The 21,577-nt window shown below is 46.9% G+C and overlaps 1 protein-coding gene across 4 annotated transcripts in view; it reads left to right on the plus strand.

Annotated features, from left to right (window-relative positions):
* Acacb (acetyl-CoA carboxylase beta) overlaps positions 1 to 21,577 on the plus strand; it is a 140,738-nt gene that overhangs the window by 113,756 nt on the left and 5,405 nt on the right. For 3 of the 4 annotated variants that reach the window (XM_008848966.3, XM_029554016.1, XM_029554018.1), the window contains 11 exons: positions 6,606 to 6,728; positions 6,823 to 7,092; positions 8,976 to 9,073; positions 10,127 to 10,247; positions 12,801 to 12,911; positions 13,441 to 13,584; positions 14,715 to 14,835; positions 16,050 to 16,146; positions 18,162 to 18,258; positions 18,815 to 18,950; positions 19,639 to 19,816. In XM_008848966.3, coding sequence (XP_008847188.1) covers positions 6,606 to 6,728; positions 6,823 to 7,092; positions 8,976 to 9,073; positions 10,127 to 10,247; positions 12,801 to 12,911; positions 13,441 to 13,584; positions 14,715 to 14,835; positions 16,050 to 16,146; positions 18,162 to 18,258; positions 18,815 to 18,950; positions 19,639 to 19,816 — 1,496 coding nt within the window. The remainder of the gene's footprint in view (positions 1 to 6,605; positions 6,729 to 6,822; positions 7,093 to 8,975; positions 9,074 to 10,126; positions 10,248 to 12,800; positions 12,912 to 13,440; positions 13,585 to 14,714; positions 14,836 to 16,049; positions 16,147 to 18,161; positions 18,259 to 18,814; positions 18,951 to 19,638; positions 19,817 to 21,577) is intronic. The other variant, XM_029554017.1, reaches the window with a different exon arrangement.

The raw sequence follows: 21,577 nt of genomic DNA on the forward strand, positions 1-21,577 counted from the left end.
CTCATGAGACCCGAGCTGCCTATCATGAGCTGGGTGTTATCTAAGCCCCCAAGCCATACAGTAGACTGTGCACACCAACAATCCATTATCAAATTGAAGTGGTATATATGTGAGCAGGCTGAGGGCACAAGCAAGTTACATGAAGAAGTTGCCCAAATGCCTATGGTTTCTGCTCCTGTTACGATGCCTCCTGTTCTCAAGCATGCACCTATGGCTTCATGGGGTGTGCCCTATGATCAGCTGACTGAGGAAGAGAAAACTAGGGCTTGGTTTGCAAATGGTTCTGCACGCTATGCAGGCACCACCTAGAAGCAGACAGCTGCATTACAGCCAATTTCTGGAACAACCTTGAAGGACACTGGGGAAGGAAAGTCTTCACAGTGGGCAGAACTTCAGGCAGTGTACATGGTCGTGCATTTTGCTTGGAAGGAGAAATGGCCAGAAGTGCGATTATATACTGATTCATGGGCTGTAGCCAATGGTTTGACTGGATGGTCAGGGACTTGGAAAGAGCATGATTGGAAAATTGGCGAGAAAGACATTTGGGGATGAAGTATGTGGATAGAACTCTTCAAATCGGCAAAGGATGTGAACATACTTGTGTCTCATGTAAATGCTCATCAAAAAGTGGCTTCAGCAGAAGATGAGTTCAATAATCAAGTAGATCGGATGACCTACTCTGTGGATTGTCAGCCTCTTTCTTCAGCTATCCCTGTCATTGCTCAGTGGGCCCATGAACAAAGTGGCCATGGTGGCAGAGATGGAGGTTATGTATGGGCCCAACAGCATGGACTCCCACTCACAAAAGCTGACCGGGCTACAGCTGCTGCTGAGTGCCAGATCTGCCAACAGCAGAGACCAACACTGAGCCCCCAATATGGCACTGTTTCCTGTGGCGACGAGCCTGCAACTTGGTGGCAGGTTGACTACACTGGACTACTTCCATCTTGGAGGGAACAGTGTTTTGTCCTTACCAAAACTACTATCCAGGGACTTACAGAATGCCTTATCCACCATCATGGTATTCCACACAGCATCGCTCCTGACCAGGGAACTCACTTCACAGCCAAAGAAGTGTAACAGTGGACCCACGGTCATGGAACGGTCCATGTTCCCCACCATCCTGAAGCAGCTGGCTTGATAGAACAATGGAACGGTCTCTTAAAGACACAGTTACAGCGACAGTTAGGTGGCAACAGCCTGGAGGGCTGGGGCAGGGTCCTCCAGATGGCAGTGTATGCTTTGAATCAGCATCAAATATATGGTACAGCTTCTCCTATAGCCAGGAATCAAGGGGTGGAAGTGGAAATGATTCCACTCACTATCACCCCTGGTGACCCACTAGGAAAATTTTTGCTTCCTGTACCCTCAACTTTGCACTCACTATTCTGGCTTGGATGTTTTGGTTCCAGAGGAGGGAGTGCTTCTGCCAGGAGAGACAACAAACATTTTGTTGACCTGGAAGCTAAGACTTCCCCCTGGACTCTTTGGGCTTCTGATGCCCTTGAGTCAGCAGGCTAAGAAAGGAATAACAGTATTAGGAGGGGTGATTGACCCAGACTACCAGGGGGAAATTGGACTTCTTCTCCTCAGTGGAGGTAATGAAGATTATATCTGGAAGGCAGGAGATTCCTTAGGGCGACTTTTGGTGTTACCATGTCCTGTGATTAAGGTCAATGGGAAACTGCAACAACCCAATCCAGACAGGACAACAAATGGCCCAGACCCTTCAGGGGTGAAAGTATGGGTCACTCCTCCAAGGAAAGAGCCAAGACCTGCAGAGGTGCTTGCTGATGGTGGAGGAAATACAGAATGGGTAGTAGAGGAAGGTAGGTACAAATACCAACTTAGGCCACGTGACCAGTTGCAGAAACATGGATTGTAATTGAGATGAGTATTTTTGTCCTATTTGGTTAAGAATAGGCTTGGACATGTATACACAAATGTTAAGCAGATACTTGAGTTATTCTTTTTTTGAATGTGTAATTGAGATAAGTGTTAAGTGGTTAAGTGTTGTGAACCTATGTGATCATCTTGGGTTATGAGATACTGAAGGACTAAGCATTTCTCGAAGACCTTATCACCTACTCTAAGATATGTAATGCATTGGTCATTGTATGATGGGATAGTTATATCATGTTAGGTGAAATTATGACCTCAACATTGTTTTCATTTAAAAATTAAGCATGACATAGAGAGATGCTATTGGGTGTCAAGTTGATAAGGGGTGGACTTGTGATGGCTAATCCTGGGTGTCAACTTGTCTGGATCTGAAATTAACTGAAATGAGAGAGATCTTCTTGATTGGATCATCTGAAGCTGGAAGACATGCCTTAAATGTGGGTGTTACCTTCTGATGACAGCCTGTGTAAAAGGCCATGGCAGAGGAGAATGCCTGCTTCTTGCTGCTTGCCTTCTTTCTCGCTGGTGAGTTCATCTTGCTGCTGTAGACTGAAGACTAACTGATCTTTTGGAATTTGTCAAGACCTTCAGCACCAGATCAGGACTACTGAGACATCCATCCTTGTGGACTGAGCGACTACGGATTCTCAGCCTCTCCAGTGTGGTGCAGCCATTGTTGGACTACTTGGACTCTATCTTGTGAGCTAGGCTGATAAATCACTATACATATATATTCATTCTACTGGTTCTGTTTCTTTGGAGAACCCTGACTAATACAGCTCCCCAGCACCCCATGTAAAAAAGACAGGCCTGGCAGCATGTGTCTATCAGTGTTGGGAGGCTGAGACAAAAGGATCCTGGGGCTTATAGGCCAGCCGGGCTAGGCAATCAGGTTCAGTGAAAGAAAGACCCGGTCTCAAACAATGTGAAAAGTGACTGAGGAAGACACCTGATGTCATGATCTCTGGTCTCCACAAAAGCACAGGTGGTACATGTACACCCCATACATGTACACACTACACACACACACATACACACACACACACACACAAAACCTAACCAATTTCTATCTGCTTTAAAAAGCAGATACTTTATGTATATGAATTATTTATACAGTATAAAACAAAATGATCTTTAACTCATTTTCTTAGACTATTACCTTAATATTAATCCCAGATGAGGACTTTAGAGATAGGGAAGTTGAATGCTTCATTCAGTTATGAACACAGATGCAGAAATCATAAAACATCAAATAAAATTCAGTCAAGATTCATTTTTAAGTTTAGATTAGTAAAAGTATCTGTGACTTCTCATATGATTTTATATGAGGACTTCTATTCAAGTAATTTACCTGAGGAGTAGTTTAAGAAAAAAAAAACTTAAATTTCTTAATAGGTTCAAGCAAATATATTTGATAAAACAACATGTGTTCATATTGAAAGTTTTTAAATAAACCAGGAACAGAGGAAATGGAAATTGCTAATCTTTTTTTTTTCTTTTGGTCTTTTTGAGACAGGGTCTCCCTGTAGCCCCAGCTGTCCTGGAACTCACTATGTGGACCAGGCTGGCCTTGAACTCACAGAGATCCACCTGCCTCTGCTTCCTGAGTGCTGGGATTAAAGGCGTGCGACACCACGCCTGGCCTAAATTGCTAATCTTGATAACAGATATCAACCTAAAATGAATAGCACCCGATGGTGAAATATTACAAGTATTCTCTTTAAAGAAAGATGACACATGGCAGAAACACCCTTTACCACCACTTCTCTGCCACAGTTTTTATTTCTGACTCAATGATAACAAGAAAAAGAAATAAAAAACTATAAAAGAACAAAATGGTGATTTTTGAAGATGAATGTCTATATAAAGAGTTTAAAAGAATCTCTAGAACCAAACAGAAAATACAACAAAATTGCTAAGTGAAAGATCTATATACAAAAACAAAACAAAACAAAAAACAATTTACTTGTATTCTCATAGACCAGTAGTCATCCAATGTAAGTGGGAAAAACTCCATTTATAGAATATCAACTGTAAGTTGACTTAGGAATAAATCAAACAAAAAGCATACAGGAGGAGTTTACTTTATGGAGGACAATTTTAAAACTTTATTGAAACACTGGAAGCCTAAATATATAGAGGTGTGTGTGTCCATGTTTATGAAGAAGGAAACCTTGAGCCTGTGGGGATGTTGGGTCTGTGCAAATTAATAGACTCAGAGTAATCCCAGAGTACTCTGATGAAATTTGAAAAACTGATTCTTATTTTATTTATTTGTTTGGTTGTTTTGTCTTTTTGAGATAGGGTCTCCCTGGAGCCCCAGCTAGCCTGGAACTTGCTATGTAGACCAGGCTGGCCTCGATCTCACAGAGATCCACCTGCCTCTGCCTCCTGAGTGCTGGGATTAAAGGCATGCGCCACCACAGCCACTATTTATTTATTTTTGAAGCAAGGTTTTGCCATGTTGACAAGGCTAGCCTCAAAGTCCTGAGTTCCTATCTTAGCTAGAATCATTGATGTACAACACCAGCCAAAAAATTTTCATAGATGAGCAAAAGCCCAGGAAAGCAAAGGGATAAAAGGAAGCCAGGAGGACTCATTTTAGCAGATATCACAGCTTATTGTTGGGGTGTGACTGGGATGGACCAGCAGACACAGCAGTGGATCACACTAGAGAGCCTAGACTCTGACTCACTCGTGAGTGATGGACTCAGAGGTGAGATTGTCAATCAGGGATTGAACTTCAGCAAAAGACAGAGAATTGCTGTCTAGCAGGAAAAGTCAGTGTTGGGTTTCTGTTAAAAAAAGATGAAGACAATTTGTGGCAAGTTCAAAGCATATACCATACAGTTAAAGATTCATATATTTTACTATATTCAAATTTAAAAGCTGTTTATGCAGAAGAGGAAAGCCAAGCTTAGATCGGGAGACTGTGTTTCAGTACTTATTGGCAGTAAAGGATTAGAACCAGGTGATCTATAGAATGCTTCTAGATCAATTAGAGAGAAAAAGCAAAGCTATAAAAATAGGGGTAAGAATTATAGACAGGAAATTCGCAACATAGGAACTCACAGGGTAGATGAACATTAAAAGGGGTATGCCTGCTGTCATCAATGGATTTAGATCAGTACTGCATACTAGTTCATGCCTGACAGGTGGGTAGACATTTAAAAACTCAACAAAACCAATTGTTGGAGAATATATCAAACATAGGGGCTAATAAACATTTTTACTGAGCACATAAAGGGGCTCAAAATTGGGAAATGTAAACAAAAGAAAAATACAAAAAATAAATGCTGGAGAATTATTTGATAGTCTCTAGTAAAGTTGAAACTTTACATTCTCAATCCAGCAAGTTCCACTCCTGGCAGTGTGTGTGTGTGTGTGTACATTATAGCTGGGTGTGATTTTAATCCCAGCACTTGGGAGGGATTAAAATCCAGAGGCAGGCCGGGTGTGGTGGCACATGCCTTTAATCCCAGCACTCGGGAGGCAGAGGCAGGTGGATCTCTGTGAGCTCAAGGCCAGCCTGGTCTACATAGTGAGTTCCAGGACACCTGGTGCTACAGGGTGACCCTGTCTCAAAAAGACCCCCCCCAAAAAAATCTAGAGCCAGGTAGATTTCTGTGAGATCAAGGCTACCCTGATCGACATTGTGAGTTCAAGACCAGTTGTGGCTTCATGAAGACCCTGTCTCAAAACAACAACAAATAATTTTTAAAAAATCCAAAACATTTATTGTACATTTATTCCTATAATGAATATAATTATATGATATGTAATGTCACTAACATACACACATATGCCTGGAGAAACTCTGATCTATGTTTATAAGAAGAGACCATAGAACATTGTTACAACATCATTGGTAATACTGCAGAACTGGAAAGAACCTAATGTTTCTAAATAAGGTTGTGGGTGAGTAAGTGATAATATATTCTCCATAGAAAACTGAAGAGTAGGGATGATGAAATAAACAAGAATTGGATGTAGCCATGTAATTAATTCGTCTGCCCTGTGCAAGAGTGAGCAGAAAAGACAGTTGTGCAGGACCTGTCCAGCAGGGTGACATTTATGTAGTCTATGATTGGAGTCATGCTCTCTGTGTTCAGCATGATGAGATGGAGTAAAAAGTATCCAGTAAATGCAGGAAAATGGTTCCCTGCAGTTTGTGAGGGGGAGGGAAGGGGGAGTAAGGTGGGGAGGGGTGCATCTGGGGCTCAAGCACATCTTCCTTTAAAAGATCTTAAGCAAGCTGGATGCAGTGTCACATGCCACATGTCACATCAGGAGGATTGCTTGTACCCAAGAGTTTGACTCTACCTGGGCAACACAGTACCTGGTCTCAAAAAAGAAAGATAAGAAGTGGGGAGAGAGAGATAGGAAGGAAGGGAAAGGGAGAAGGAGGAATAATGATGATGATGATGATGATGATGATGATAATAATAATGAGATATTTAAACAACTATGAAGAAGTTAAGATTTGACAAAACTACCAAATGGGTACCTGGATATTTATTTATTCTACATGAGTGTGTAGAATAAGTGTGTGTGTGTGTGTGTGTGTGTGTGTGTGTGTAGTGTGTTTGAAATACTTCATGATTTAAGAAGAGTAAAAGAACTAGGCAGTTTTCCTTAGTGTGTAACCAGTCATCAGGACTTCCCCACCCATGACATCAAGCTTTTTCTCTTCTCTCCTCCAGGCCCTCTTTAAACTGTGGGGCTCCCCAGAAAAGTACCCCAAAGATGTCCTGACATACACCGAGCTGGTGTTGGACTCCCAGGGCCAGCTGGTGGAGATGAACCGGCTTCCCGGTGGGAATGAGGTAGGAGCTGCATGGAGCCACCCAGGCTGGAGTCAGCCTGCTTCATGTTTCCTAGAACCAAGTCCATTTTCCTTAGCACTCATCTCCTTCCCAGGTGGGCATGGTGGCCTTCAAAATGAGGTTTAAGACTCCAGAGTATCCAGAAGGGCGGGACATCATTGTCATCAGCAACGACATCACCTTCCACATCGGCTCTTTCGGCGTAGGAGAGGACTTCCTGTACCTGCGGGCATCTGAGATGGCCCGGATAGAGGGCATCCCCAAAGTCTATCTGGCTGCCAACAGTGGGGCCCGACTTGGCCTGGCTGAGGAGATCAAACATATATTCCAAGTGGCCTGGGTGGACCCCAAAGATCCCCACAAAGTATGTCATGAAGTAGTGGGGGAGGGGATAGCGTGATGCAGCTCAGCTGCTGGTATAGGTTGAACATCCCTAATCCAAAAGGCTCAAATCTGCCATGCTTTGGAACCCAACCTTGTCTGATTGCTAGTTGTGATGTCCCAAGTGGAAAATGCCACACCTGGCCTCATGGGATGCCTTTCAGTCAGAACTCAGGTACACTGAAGATGCCATGTGGGTGCCTTCAGCCAGGAGTGTCGGGTATCTGTGCAACACAGATGAACTTTATATTTAGACCTGAGTCCCACTTCCAGGATATTTCATTATTATATTCAAATACTCCAATCAAAAAAAATCAAAATCCAAAATGCTTTTTTCTGGTCCTGTGCATTTCAAATAAGAGCTACCCAGCCTGTATTGTCTTGGCTGTGCAGTAATCCCTCTTGTAGGACCGTGGGGCGAGATCTTTATGTGTATAACATAGATGCACACATTGAACATAAGCAGCCCACCATGTGTGGGTGGAATTACCATTTACCAGGCCAGGCAAAGAGGCACATGCTTGTAATCCTGGCACCTGGGAGGTTGAAGTGGGAGAGTTCTAAGACAGCCTGGGCTCTGTGGTGAGGCCTGTCTCAGAAAACAAAAGGCGGGAAACAAAAACATAACAAATGCATTGGGTCATGGTGACTAAGTAGGAAATGTCTGAAAAGAGTCCTTGGGGTAACCATAATGAAATCTTACAGACAATTAGGTGATATATATTGGGCTTCTGAATGCTGTTTGCACCCAGAATGTAAGTGAATATGGCCCCATGCACTGGCCTTAGAGAGTTCTTTGTAGTGTGTATGTGCAGGGGGCGGGGGGAGCACATGTAGCAGTCAGAGGACATGCCTTCCACCTTCTGTTTGAGACAGGTTCTCTCAGTGGTTTGGAACTCGCCAGGTCAGCAAGGCTGGCTGGCTAGCAGGCTTCCGGGGAACCTGGTTATCTTTGCATTGCTGGAACTACAGTAGGCATTGCCACTGGACCCAGTTTTTCGTGTGGGCTCTGGGGATCTAAAGTCAGGTCCTCGTGCTCTGGGGGAAGTGTGTTATCAACTGAGCCATCTCCCCAGCCCTCTTAGAGGACTTTTTAAAGTCCCCTGGAGCTGTGTACGCCACCCGTGATAAACAGCACCATGGGCACTGTGACCTGAGACAATGGGGTGGTCACTTTCTAACCAGAACATGCATCCTGCAGACAGCATCACCTTCTCCCTAAAGAAATATTTTTTTATATTCATTTCTTCTGCAGGTTGGTCAACCTTGGTCCAAACATTTGAAATCCCAAAATGCCCTGTAATCTGATACGTTTGGGTACTAATGTCATGACTGAAGTAGAAAATTCTACCCATACCTGAGCTCGTGGTGGGTCCCAGTGAAAATGCACAGGATTATGAAAAAGCGTTATAGAATTACCTTTAGCCAGTAAGGCACCCGTGAAACATAATGAATTTCATGTTTAGATTTGGGTTGTGTCACCATGTCTCCGTAGGCAGGTGCAGATAGTCCAAAGCTCAGACATATTCAGGATCTGAAGAGCCTCTGGTCCCAGGCATCTGCGCATGCACACAACGCGCACACTCACGCACACACGCATGCATGCACGTACATGCACAGACATGCACATGCTCCCTAAACAATACATAGCCAGGAAGAGAAAGAAGCTGTGTTAGGGTGGGGAAGAGCTAAACTCCGAGTAGACCTGTGCTTTACAGCTGTTTATAAACATGAGGCATGCTAATGTGCTTTGGCATTTTATTGACATCCACCTTAGACAGTGTTGACAGTAAAAAAAAAAAAAATACGGTGGCTCTTGAGTTCAGGGAACTGGATTCACAGGCTCACTGAAGTCTGTTCTTGTAGGGATTTAAATACCTGTACCTGACCCCCCAAGACTACACCCGAATCAGTTCCCAGAACTCCGTGCACTGCAAACACATTGAGGATGACGGTGAATCCAGGTAAACACTATGAATGAAGTCTCTGAATGAACTGCAGTTCATCCCAGCTTTGCAGGGGCATGCATCTCTTTGCGTCCAGGCTTGTGGGTGGTTTGTAGGAGAGGACCCCTGAGCCTCTGTGTGGGATACTGATGACCTAACCATTTGGGACATTCTCCAAGGTAAACCCAGTGTGTTACTTACTTTTGTATTGCTGTGATAAAACACCATGACCAAGGCAACTTATAGAAGAAAGAATTTATTTTGGCTTATGGTTCCAGCGGGAGAGTCCATAATGTCCAAATTATCCAAAATGATACGGTAGTCATCTGGTGACCTGGGAAGGTGTGGGGGGGTGGGGTAGGCAGGGGTCTGTTTTCTGAGAATGTCAGTGGCTCCCAGCTATCTTTGTCCAGGGCTGTGTGTTTTTCATTAGTGGAATAAACCAAGCCATAATGATCAAATAACTTTCTAGAATGTGCATGACATGAAAGAACATTTTTTAAAATTCCATACTGAAATAAGTTTGGGAAACACTAGGTTAAATGAGGTCAACAAAAGATCTTTCCCACAAACCTACTCAGGATAAAGTTTGGGAAACACTAGGTTAAATGAGGTCAACAAAAGATCTTTCCCACAAACCTACTCAGGACGTTTACCATGCTAAAGTACTTTGTGTATCTTACCCTTTGGAAGTCATGGAATCTTAGCTGATTGATCATCAACAAAGTGCTTTCCCCCATGCACCCCATTGTCTCCACGGACCAAAGGTCAAGCTAGTTTTGCTCTATAGGATATGGGGTGGGATGGCGTTTCACTTAAAACCTCTGGACAGGCAGATACCCTTGGTTGAGGGAAGGATGGTCATTGTTGATATTGACCTAGGCCTTTTGGAAATTTTAGCCCCAACCCTGAGAACTCTAACCCCATTTCCACCTTACCTCAATCTGTTTTTCATATCCCAATGTCTGTCTCTGCTTGTCCCTCCTGCCTTGGTTGGATCCTTGGGAAGTGTGTCCATCCTAGATGTTTTTGGACAGGAGCCTTGTCTTTAGCCATGTTTGGTCCTTGCAGGTACGTCATTGTGGACATCATTGGGAAGGATAGCAACCTGGGCGTAGAAAACCTGAGCGGCTCGGGCATGATTGCAGGAGAGGCCTCCCTGTCTTATGAAGAGGTCGTCACCATTAGCATGGTGAGGTCACCATTAGCCTCCTGATCTCTTTCTTTTTTTCTTTTCTTTTCTTCTCTTCTCTTCTCTTCTCTCCTCTCCTCTCCTCTCCTCTCCTCTCCTCCTCTCTCTCCTCTCTCTCCTCATGTGTGTGAAAGCCAGAGGTCAGTGTGAGGTGTCTTCTTCAGTTGCTTTCCACTTAATTTTTTTGAGACAGTCTCACTGAATCTGAAAGTTACCAGTATGGCTGGACAGCAAACCCCAGGGATCTGCCTCTCTGCTTCCCCAGCACTGGGGTTACAGGCTCATACTACCATGCCTAGGTTTATATGGGTGCTGGGAACCCAAACTCAGGTTCTCTTGCTTGCATGACTGAGCCATCTCCCGAGGCCCTCAAACTCATGAGCCTTCCTGCCTCAGCCTCCCAAGTGCTGGAACCGAGCAAACTCAGCTTTTCCCATTTTATATGTAAATATAATCCTACCAACACACCAACAAAATCAGCAGTTCTTTAGTGTCAGAGCCTGCTTTGGTTTCAAGTTTTTAACAGTTGTCTCAAAAGTGTTTGCTTGGTTTGTTGAATCAGAATCTACACTTCTCCAATTTCATCTCCTCTTTTATTAGATTTATTTATGATTTATGTGTATGTGTGTGTGTGTGCTTGCATGAGTTTATAGTGCCCAATGTATGTGCCTATCAAGAACAGAAGAGGACGCTGGAGCCCCCGGAACTGGAGTTACTAATGGTTGTTAGCCACCATGTGGGTGCTGGGAATTGAACCTGGGTTCTCTGCAAAAGCAATCAGTGCTTTTAACCACTGAACCATCTCTCCAGCCCCACTTTTCCTATTTTAAAGGTGGCAAGTGCACCCCTATAATCTCAGCACTTGGGAGGCAGAGACAGGAGAATCACTGAACTTTCAAGCCAGCCTGGTCTACATGGCAAGTTCCAGGCCAGGCACAGCTACATAGTAAGACCCTGTCTTAAAAGAAAAGAAATATAAAATTAACTAAAATTAAAACATAGGGGCCCGGTGAGATGCCTCAGTGGGAAAAGGCATTTGCCACTCAACCCAATGACCTGAGTTCAATCCCAGAACCCACATGGTAGAATAGGAGAACCAACTCCCACTAGTGTCCTCTGGCCTATACACCACATGGTGACACATGCACTTACACACACACACACACACACACACACACACACACACACAAATAAATGTAAAAATTTTAAGTAAAGCATAAAATTGTGGCATGTGACAGTACTCTTTATGACAAACTGTCACTCTAGGCCTAGTTCACATGCAGCATTGGATCATTGGTTTACGAGGTAGAGCATGCTGAGTGTTGAGTGCCTTTCTATGGCTTTTTTTTTCTGACCCTATATAGAAGCAGGATATGCCTTATAATTTTGACATTGTTTAGGACTTTCCAGAAGTTAGAAGCCTGTACAGAGGGTACCCTGTATCCTTCCTCCAGCCCTGTCCCAAATTGCAGAAAGAAACACAGGAAGGTGGTGCTGGCCTAGGAGTGCTGGCTTGGCATAGACCTTACTCTGGTCTCGTTGATTTTCACACCTGCTCCCAGGTGTACTTTTGGTTGTGCTAGGGACTGCCATGTGAGTTTAGAAGAGCAATGCACAAACATCCTCAGATCCAGACAGTCAGCACCTGCCATTTGCTTTTCCAACCCTCTTCTGGCTTAATCATGTTCTTTTCAGATAGAAAGACGCGTTGTCCTCTTCCTGTGACTATGAAGAATGCCCAGAATAATCAGCGTATAAAAGAAAAAGTTTTTTTTCGGACTCAGAAATTTAGAGGTTTCACTCAACAATCTCTTGGCCCTGTTGCTTTGGAGCTGCTGCAGGAATGTGGCAGAGCTCAATGACTCAGCTAAGGCAGGGAAGCCAAAGTGATGGGCAAAGGGGCTGGTGTCGCACACTCCTCACAACAGGCCTCTAGTTCCCTAAGGACTCCCCACTTGTAAAATGTCCACCACCTTTAATACAAAACCTGGAGGACATTTAAGATGCGGATGATAACAGAGGCCAAACTCTAACAGGTTCTGGAAGGAAAATAGCCTCCGGCCAGCTCTAGTACACACCTGTAATCCTGACACCTGGGAGGAGGAGTCAGGATGATGATCACAACTTCAAGGGCAGCCTGGTCTACATAGTGAGTTCTAGGCCAGCCATGGGTATATCGTGAGACACTGTCTCAAAACAACAAAAAACCAGGGCCAGCAAGATGGCTCAGTGGGTAAGAGTGCTTGCCACACAAGCCTGATGACCTGGGATCGATCTCAGGAAGCCACAGTGGAAGGAGAGAACAGACTTCACAAAGTTGTCATCTGACCTCTATACAGGTGCTGTGTTGCACTCATACACACAAATAATAAATATAATAAAAATTTTAAACACGCAAAAAGAATAAATAGGTTCTTACTTGCTGTTTGGCCTCAAATTGGGTCACTATTGGCCCAGATACAACTTCTATTTGTGCCCAGCAGGTTGCTGGGCTACCCTCTGTGGAGGTGTGCCTGTACCATCTGGACTTCAGAAGGGATTCTATCTCCACAGGTGACCTGCCGTGCCCTTGGAATCGGGGCCTACTTGGTGAGGCTTGGCCAACGGGTGATCCAGGTGGAGAATTCCCACATCATTCTCACTGGAGCCAGCGCTCTCAACAAGGTGCTTGAGGCCTGTAAGGGGGAAGGCTATGGGAACCAGGTCATCTATACATTCCTGTCGTTCACCTATGGGGGTTCCCAGTGTGAAGCCAGTTTCATTCCTACTGGTGTGAGAACATTTTTGCTCTCATAAAATCAGTGAGAATCAGTGGCTCTCAAATCAGGATACATTATTGGAATTGCCTGGAAACCTTAAAAACACCAGAACCAGGCAGGGTGTGGTGGCACACACCTTTAACCCCAGTACTCTGGAGGCAGAAGGAAGTGGATCTCTGAGATATTGAGGCCAGCCTGATCTACATAGTGAGTTGCAGGCCAGCTGGGGCTACAAGGGAGAGAGGCCCTGTCTCAAAAAAAAAAAAGTCGCAGGGACCACTGATGGCTAATATTACCCCTGAAAGACCCCAGGTACAGCCTGGATGGCAGGAGTTCCAGAAGCTCCTGGGCAATTCTGATGTGCACCAGAATAAGGACCTAGCAAGACAATTTCTAGAAGGTGGAAGGGTTTGCTAACTGCTGTGTCAAAGCAGGTTCTGGGAAGAGAGGTCTACACATCTAATAACCAGCTGGGAGGTGTACAGATCATGCATACCAATGGTGTCTCCCATGTCACTGTGCCAGATGACTTCGAGGGAGTCTGTACCATATTGGAGTGGCTGTCCTATATACCGAAGGTGAGGCGTTCCCGGCAACCTGGAGCTGAGGAACCAGTGAGGTCAAGTTCATTTGCTGACTCATTCCTGGGGACAGAGAGCACTGAGGCTTTGTCTTGCCTTCCCTCTTTGACACCCAACCCTATCCTAACAGTTTTCTGCTCTTGGGAAGGCTCTGATGTGCCATAAGGATGCTGTCTGCTCATCCTTTAGAAAAGGTGGCATTGGATCATAGCAAGCCTCAAACCCCATGGTCAGCCTGGATTCATTTCCTGGTTTCTTCTCAAGCACTGTGATCCTAGGGCAGTCTCTTAATCTGAGTCTCCATTTCTTCATCTGTGAAGTTCTGTTACCATGGTAATGAAGTAGACAAATACCAAGGCTCAGCACACTGTAGACCTTCCCCAAAGGCTACTTCTGAATATGCTGATTAGTGATTTATAGTTCACATGGGCCTCCATTATCTAGATCTTGACTAGGCAGATATTTGAGCCTCAGTTTCTTCAAGTGCCCAGTGGAGAGAATGCTGGTCCTGGGTGACTCACAGGGGTCCTCTGAGCGGCAGTGTTGGAAGTAGGTCATCCTTGCCATGGGTCTTGCTAACTGTAACCTTGACATGGGCAGTGCTCCAGCTCATCATTATTTCTGAAAGGTGGTTTTCTAGACTTCAGCCTATCCTAGCCCATCTGCCAAGAACTCCACATTTAAATATTATAAATGTCAGTTCTGGGCTAGTGAGACGGCTCAGCAAGTAAAAGCGCTTGGCTTGCAAGCCTAACCGCCCGAGTTTGATCCCCCAAGTCAATGTAACGGTAGAAGGAGAGAACTGTCTCCTGAAAGTTGTCCTCTGACCTCCACATGGGCATGTGCACACACTATAAAAAAATTAAAAGGAATGTCAGTTCTTACCTCCCCCCGTGCTCCTTTCTCCCTCCCCTTTCTTCTGCTTCCCACTTTCAGGTATTCAAAAACTAGATTTCAAAAGAATGTCTGTATAGCAGTCACTTAACGTTTCCAGCCAGAACAGTGGCTTGGAGGCCAGTGAGGGTGCTGCTGCGCGGCCAGGCACATAGTCAGAGGGGAAAGCACTGGACGTACCACAGGACCCACTGACACTCCCTGGAGACTGAGCCGGTACCGCTCTTTCCTAGGATAATCACAGCCCTGTCCCCATCATCACACCCACTGACCCCATTGGCAGAGAAATTGAATTCATCCCATCCAGAGCTCCCTACGACCCCCGGTGGCTGCTTGCAGGAAGACCTCACCCAAGTAAGTCCTCAGATGTTTGCCTGGAACCTGATGCGGGGTTCTTTTCTGAGTTGTGTTTGTTTCTGTTTCTCAGAGGGTTCATGACAGCTCATATGGGGGGAGGTGAGGGGTGAAGGCTGTGCTCTGTGTTCTTCCTAAAATAGCTCCAGTTTCCAGAGCTAAGAGTTGGAGTTGAGCCTAAGCAATGGCTACAAGCCTCCCAGAACTGCTCTGTGTCCACGCCTCCCTCCTGCTTCTCTCTCTGGCTAGACATTTACAAAAGTGGCCATTCCTGTATGTTCCCTTCCTAGGGAGCCTTTGCCTCCTCGAGATATGTTATATTCTGAGCACCCACCCAGACAGGAAAACTGAGCTCTCCTGTCTCCCTGTCCCGCTTCTAGAATTTAACTGGCAGCTGCTTTCAGCTACCTGTCCAGCTGTGCTGGGCAGGAGGCAAGGACCTCAAGGAGCATGCCTGCCTCCCACCAGCAGAGGGCGCTCCATGGCTTGCTTCTTCCTTTCTCTGGCACTTTCCTTTTTCTGGCACAGTCCTGGAGGACTGGCTGTATCTCCATTAAAAGGCATTCAGCTTCTTACCCATGGTGCTCTGGATCCTATGGTGCCCACCCTTTGCCCCAAGGCAGAGAGTGAAGGGGAGACTATTCCCAGGCACCCAGCCTCCTGCTCCCTCCTTGAGTCACCTGCTGTCAGGCCCTTCCTCCTCTTGTCAGTGTGGCAGCCATCACTCTGAGCTCCCCTTCCCCTCCCCTGTGCTGTCACAGCCTCTCTGGGAAATGTGATGACTCAGTGGCTACTGGGTTGCAACTAATGGGCCAGGATGAGTTTCCAGGGCTAGTGGCCTCTTCCTGAAATCCCACCTTGTGGGAGGAAGGCATTCCCCAGTTCTCTCATCTGGGCCTGTTGAGATGTGAGCACATCTGACATGAATGGGCAGTTGAAGGGAGTCAGATGTTTCATGGAATTGAATTCCTGGCTTGATGTAGCTTTTGTAACCATGGCTTTGGTTGGTCAATTGGTTTTTGTTTTTTCTGATTGTTTTATTTTGTTTTGTATGTGTTTTGTTTTCTTTTGGGTGAGGAGCTAGAATCTCATGGTTGTCAGTGGAAAAAGATAGAGTACTATTAGGGCAAAACCAGGGCACCAGCAGTGTGCCTGACCAGGCAGAGCCTAGGCTTCATCAACCCTCAGCTGAGACCTCCACCTTCTACCCACAGCTCTGAAGGGAACCTGGCAGAGTGGGTTCTTCGACCATGGCAGTTTCAAGGAAATCATGGCACCTTGGGCCCAGACTGTGGTGACAGGACGAGCCAGGTAACCTGAGACTGGGTGAGCTCTCACATCTGCCCCCTGGCCCTGGGACTCTCAGCTACTCTGCTGGGGCCCTTTGCTCCTTGGTCTCTAGATTTTACGAAAGTAGAAACCAATCTGAGGGGCTAAAGAGATGACTCAATGGGCAAAGTACTTACTCTGTAAGCATGAGGACCTGAGTTCGAATCCCTAGCAAAACATAAAAAGCACCATGTACTTGCAATCCCGCCAGTGGGGTTGTAGAGTAAGATCCCTGCAGCTTGCTGGCCAGCCAGTCTAGGTGCATCTATAAGTTCCAAGTTCAGTGAAAGACTCCATGTCAGAAAACAGGGTGGAGAGTAAGAGCTGCAACCCTTGTTCTAGCATCAGTCCCATAGTCTCAGGGTCACCTTAGGTGTCCCTGGGGAAAGGGGCTTAAATGTTTTCAGAGCACAGTAGCTCACCCATTAGTGGCTCATGCCCATCACGAGGCAGTAGGCTCTTCCCTTCAGTTGAGGTCAAAGCTGTGTCTTTGTAACTTACCACCACTCGATTCCCAGCAGGACATTCGTCATAGCTACAAATCCAGGCTCTGAGGTTGGCCCCAAGGTCAGGACCAGTCAGGCCCAGCTCCACAGACTACCTTCTCCAGGCCTCCACCTCCTCCTCTGACAAATGGAGATAATTCAGCCTAAAGAATTATCATGACAGTCAGAGCAGCAGCACGGCTGCTAAGTGCTTCAAATATGTCAAGTGCTCTCTATATGGCCATGGCTGTTCTTACTGTTTATATCCTGGGCAATAAATATTAAAATTGTAAGCACAGGGCCTTGAGATGGCTCAACCAGACAAGCACTTGCTGCGTAAGCCCACCGACCTGAGTTTGATCACAAGAACCCAATTAAAGGTGGAAGGAGAGAACTGACTTCACAAAGTTATCTTCTGATTTCTACACATGTGTGCACACACACACAGAATAATAGTAAATTATGTTTGTTTTAATTGTAAGCATAGCATTGGCCTTTAGTGCTTCCCCCTAAGTGTTTCTTTTACAAACTCCTTTTGTGAAATCCTGGGATGAAATCTCCTTTCCCGACATGGAGCCCTCCCCGTGGAGACCGCTGTCCCCACCCTGCCTGGTAGGATGGTTTCAGGGATAAAGGACAGTGGTACAGCGATAGCTCTGGCTGCCGATAGCCCAGACGGCAGGTACCGATGTCAGTCTCTCTGAGGCAGGCCCACTGTGCACAGTATTCTTCACTTCTGTTCTTGTTTGTGTGTACTGGGGATGGAACCCAGGGCCTCATGCATGCCGGGTAAGTGCTGTACCACTGAGCTACTTCTCCAGACCTCTTTACTTTTTATTTTAAGCCATGTCTTGCTGTGTCACCTAGGCTAGCCATGAACTCCTGATCTTCCTGCTTCAGCCTCCTAAGTAGCTGGGATGACAGGCCTGTGCGAGCATTCCCAGCTTGCCTCAGCCCAGAACAACTTGGTGACAGTACCCGAGCTGCCCAGTGTGGTAGCTGCTGGCCACATGTGATGATTTAAGTTGAAATTTAGGGTCAAGGAAGTGGCTTAGTGGTAAAACACTTGCCTGGCATGTGCAAGGTCCTGAGTTCCATCCCAGAAAGAAAATCTCAAGTTGAAATTAAAGTGACAGAGGAGGATGACCAGTTTCTGGGATGCACTCACATGCCACTCACAGATTTCATCTTAGATGCGTGGCCTGAGGCATGGGAAGTTCTTGTGGGTCCCCCTACCACAGCCCTTGCCCTGCACCACTGTCCCCACAGTTCTCACCCAATATGCTTACCTGTAGCTCTGCCCACCTGTGAGGTTCTTCACACTGTGGAACTTCCACTTTACCTCCCAGTAAGATAATCTACCTCATTTAAGCCAGACAGCTCCCCCAAATGCCCTCATCCCCACCTGGCAATACCTGCAGCAGGCTGGATGGATCCTGGGCCCCCGAGATCTGTCTGGGGTACTGTCCAATGTGCTGCCCAGGACTGAACTCACGTGCGCTTACCTTGCAGACTGGGTGGCATCCCTGTGGGAGTGATTGCCGTGGAGACGAGGACTGTGGAGGTGGCCGTTCCTGCAGACCCTGCTAACCTGGATTCTGAGGCCAAGGTGAGGAACAGAAGCCATGACCATGTGGCCACTGTGCCCACAGGAGTGAATCCTGTTTTTCAGCCCGAAGAAGCTTCCACATGCATGAGAGACAGGAAGCAGAGGCCTGCAGCAAGGCTTGGCCTGCCCCCGCCCATCAAGTCTCCCTACCACATCCCCATGGGACACAATGTTCCATTTTGGGCTTCTTCCCAGGGGTGGTAAAGGTCCCTCATCCCAGTCTCCACTGTCCTCCTAAAGAGAGCCTGGGAGCTGCCCCCCAACCCCTGCCAAGTCTCCACACTCCTTCTGATGCCAGGAGCTGCTCAGGTTCAGGGTTAGATCCAGGGCCTCAATGTGCAGAACTGCACCTCAGCCTTAACTAGTGTGGTACCAAGCTGTGTACAAGGACTGGGGGACCCTAGAGTCCTAAGTACATGGGCTTTGAGTCCCCTTGGACCCCTTGCTCTGGCATCAGTGTCTGTGTAGAGCAGGCAGCCAGCCCTCAGAATGAGGCTGTGGTTGCCATCCCTATGTCCCAGGGTCACCATCTGACCTCAGTGGCTCTGTGTCACAGATAATCCAGCAGGCCGGCCAAGTGTGGTTTCCGGACTCTGCCTACAAAACGGCGCAGGTCATCAGGGACTTCAACCGGGAGCAGCTGCCTCTCATGATCTTTGCCAACTGGAGGGGCTTCTCCGGTGGCATGAAGGGTAAGGCCAGCCCCTCTGAGTGTCACTTCTCTGTCATATAGTCTATACCTCTCAGTAGCCAGAAATGAGGCAGATCAGGTAACACGCCTGGTTTAGCAATGAGGAACTGAGCCTGGGAGGCAGGCTGACTTCATGGGGTGACATGAGGGTCAGGGCAGGAGGTCTGCTCTTCAGGCTCCCTGCGTGGTAAGATGAGGAGGATGGTGTCCATCACCTTCCTTGAGTCTGGTCTTATAATCGCACATGTCCCTTTAAACCACCCAGAATGTCTACAGAGTGACTCCCAGTGGCTGCCAAGGAAGGAGCTGGGATAGGAGGCAGGCACCTGTGCTGTATGTCCTTGCTGACTGGGTAACCTCTCTGAATCCTCACGCCCCCTTTTAATAATGGGAGTAAGAAAAGGACCCACGTCAGAGGACTGTGTGCTAAGTTCCAGTGTGCTAAGTTCCACACTTGGTGCTGTTTTTATTGATGTCACTATTGCAATGTTACCACATAGATACCCAGGACTTGGAGGGATGTCTACTGGTGAGGCATGAGGACTGTGCTGCTCACAGGCAGGACAGAGGGACCGATGCTATGTGTATGCAGGGGGAGGGGACACTGGAAACACGGTTGAGCCCAGGACAGCCTGGCTTTGTGGGTCTGTCACTGAGGCCCAGGCCACCTAAGCTGCCTGTCTTTGCAGACATGTATGAACAGATGTTGAAGTTTGGAGCCTACATCGTGGACGGCCTCCGGCAATACAAGCAGCCCATCCTCCTCTACATTCCCCCTTATGCTGAGCTCCGAGGGGGCTCCTGGGTCGTCCTGGACTCCACCATCAATCCCCTGTGCATAGAAATGTATGCGGACAAAGAGAGCAGGTGGGTGTTGCCCAGCTCCTCACCTCTGAGCCATTGACTGAGAACCCTGGGGTGTTCTCCTTGATAGAGTGTTGCCGGTGTCACACCCTCCCCAAAGTAAGGCAGCATGCAGTTGGATTTTCTCAGCAGAGTTAGTGGCTGGCACCCAGAGAAGAACTTCTTTTATTAACTTATATTTACTTCCCTCCCGAGGAAGTTCGCATTAAAATCAACAACAAAAACCAACCAACCAAACAAACAAAACAAAAACAAAAGCACTTGAGCTTCCAGGCAGCCAGAATAAAGAAGAAAACACAATGAGTTGTGTATCTCTCATAGACTGAGTCTAGCAGTGTTAGACTCGGTACCTGACTATTGGTCAGGTGGGCAGGAAGCAGTGCTGAATAAATAATGGAACGAATGGGCATGTGCCAGGATACTGGCTCTTCTTGGTGAGAAACCACAACCCTTCCTTTGAGAAGAATTTATCCTAGAAAAGATGATGATGTAATGCCTACAGCCTAATTGACACTTTCAAGATGAGCCCTCTATGCTACATGCTGTTGGATGGGCGGTCCTCAGAGGTAGGTCTACCCCAAATATAGGCATAGCATTCCTGTGTTCACGCCTTCCTTCCTTCATTAACTCAGTGAGCACTTATTAAGTATCTGCTGTGCGCCTGGCATTTTGTTGGGTACTGTGTTATGGTGACAGATGAGCCAAGCCTGACCTGCTTTCATGGTGCCTAGACCCTCACAGAGAGCTAGTGACGTCAGTGCTCAGGAGGACTGGTGATCCTGAGCAGCACCTCAATAGGGTCACTATTAACTTTTCCCTCTGGCTACCAGGAAGCTCAGAGCTGCCAGGAGAATTCCTCAGGGCTTCGGTGTTAGTTACTTCTCCCCTTGCTGTGGCAGAATACCTGACAGGAGCAACTGAAGAGCGGATTTACTCATAGTTTGAAGGCATGCAATCCCCTATGGTGGGGAAACATGGCAGCAGATGGCGCCATGGCAGTGGGAGTGTGCAGCTGGGATCCCTCACCTCACCTTAATCAGAGACAGGACAAGAATGGGGCCAGACTATGGGCTTCAAGGCTCACTTCCCAGAGACCCACTTCCTACAGCCATACCCCACCTCCCAAAGGATGCACAACCTCCCACAATAGTGCCACCTGCTGGAGACTGAGTGTTTGAAGATATGAGTCTGTGGGGCCACTTCACATCAGAGGGACTGGCTAGAAGATCCAGAAGAGTGAATGGAGGTGATCTGTCTCTACAGGTCCACACTGGGCTCCCACCGTGCCGCTCTGAAACTATCCTGACTCCAGGGGTCAGAAATTAGGAGAGTCAGTACCCGGTGATTTGCAGAATAGGAAGTTTGGTGGTCATGTGCTTTTGCAGCCCAGAGGGCTGCAGAGTTCAGAAAGCACTGCTTTTAAAAGTTGCCTCCAGGGGCAGGGGAGCTGGCTCCCAGTAAAGTTCTTGTTGCACAAGCTTGAGGACCTGAGTTGGGATCCCAAGCACCACATAAAAGCTGGGTGTGGCAGTGTGCACCTGTAACCCCAGCACTGCGGATGGGCAGAGACAGGAAGATCCCTGGAAGTGACTGGCTGGCAAGTCTAGCTAAATCAGTGAGCTCTAGGTTCAGTGAGAGACCTTGTCTCAAAAACTAAGGTGGAGAGCACTAAGGTGGAGAGGAAGATAGATGCTGATGTCCACCTGTGGCCTCCATATGCTCTCTCTCTCTCTCTCTCTCTCTCTCTCTCTCTCTCTCTCTCTC

Source organism: Nannospalax galili, unplaced genomic scaffold (genome assembly GCF_000622305.1).
Source record: "Nannospalax galili isolate Female #2095 unplaced genomic scaffold, S.galili_v1.0 scaffold103, whole genome shotgun sequence".
Lineage (NCBI taxonomy): Eukaryota > Metazoa > Chordata > Mammalia > Rodentia > Spalacidae > Nannospalax > Nannospalax galili.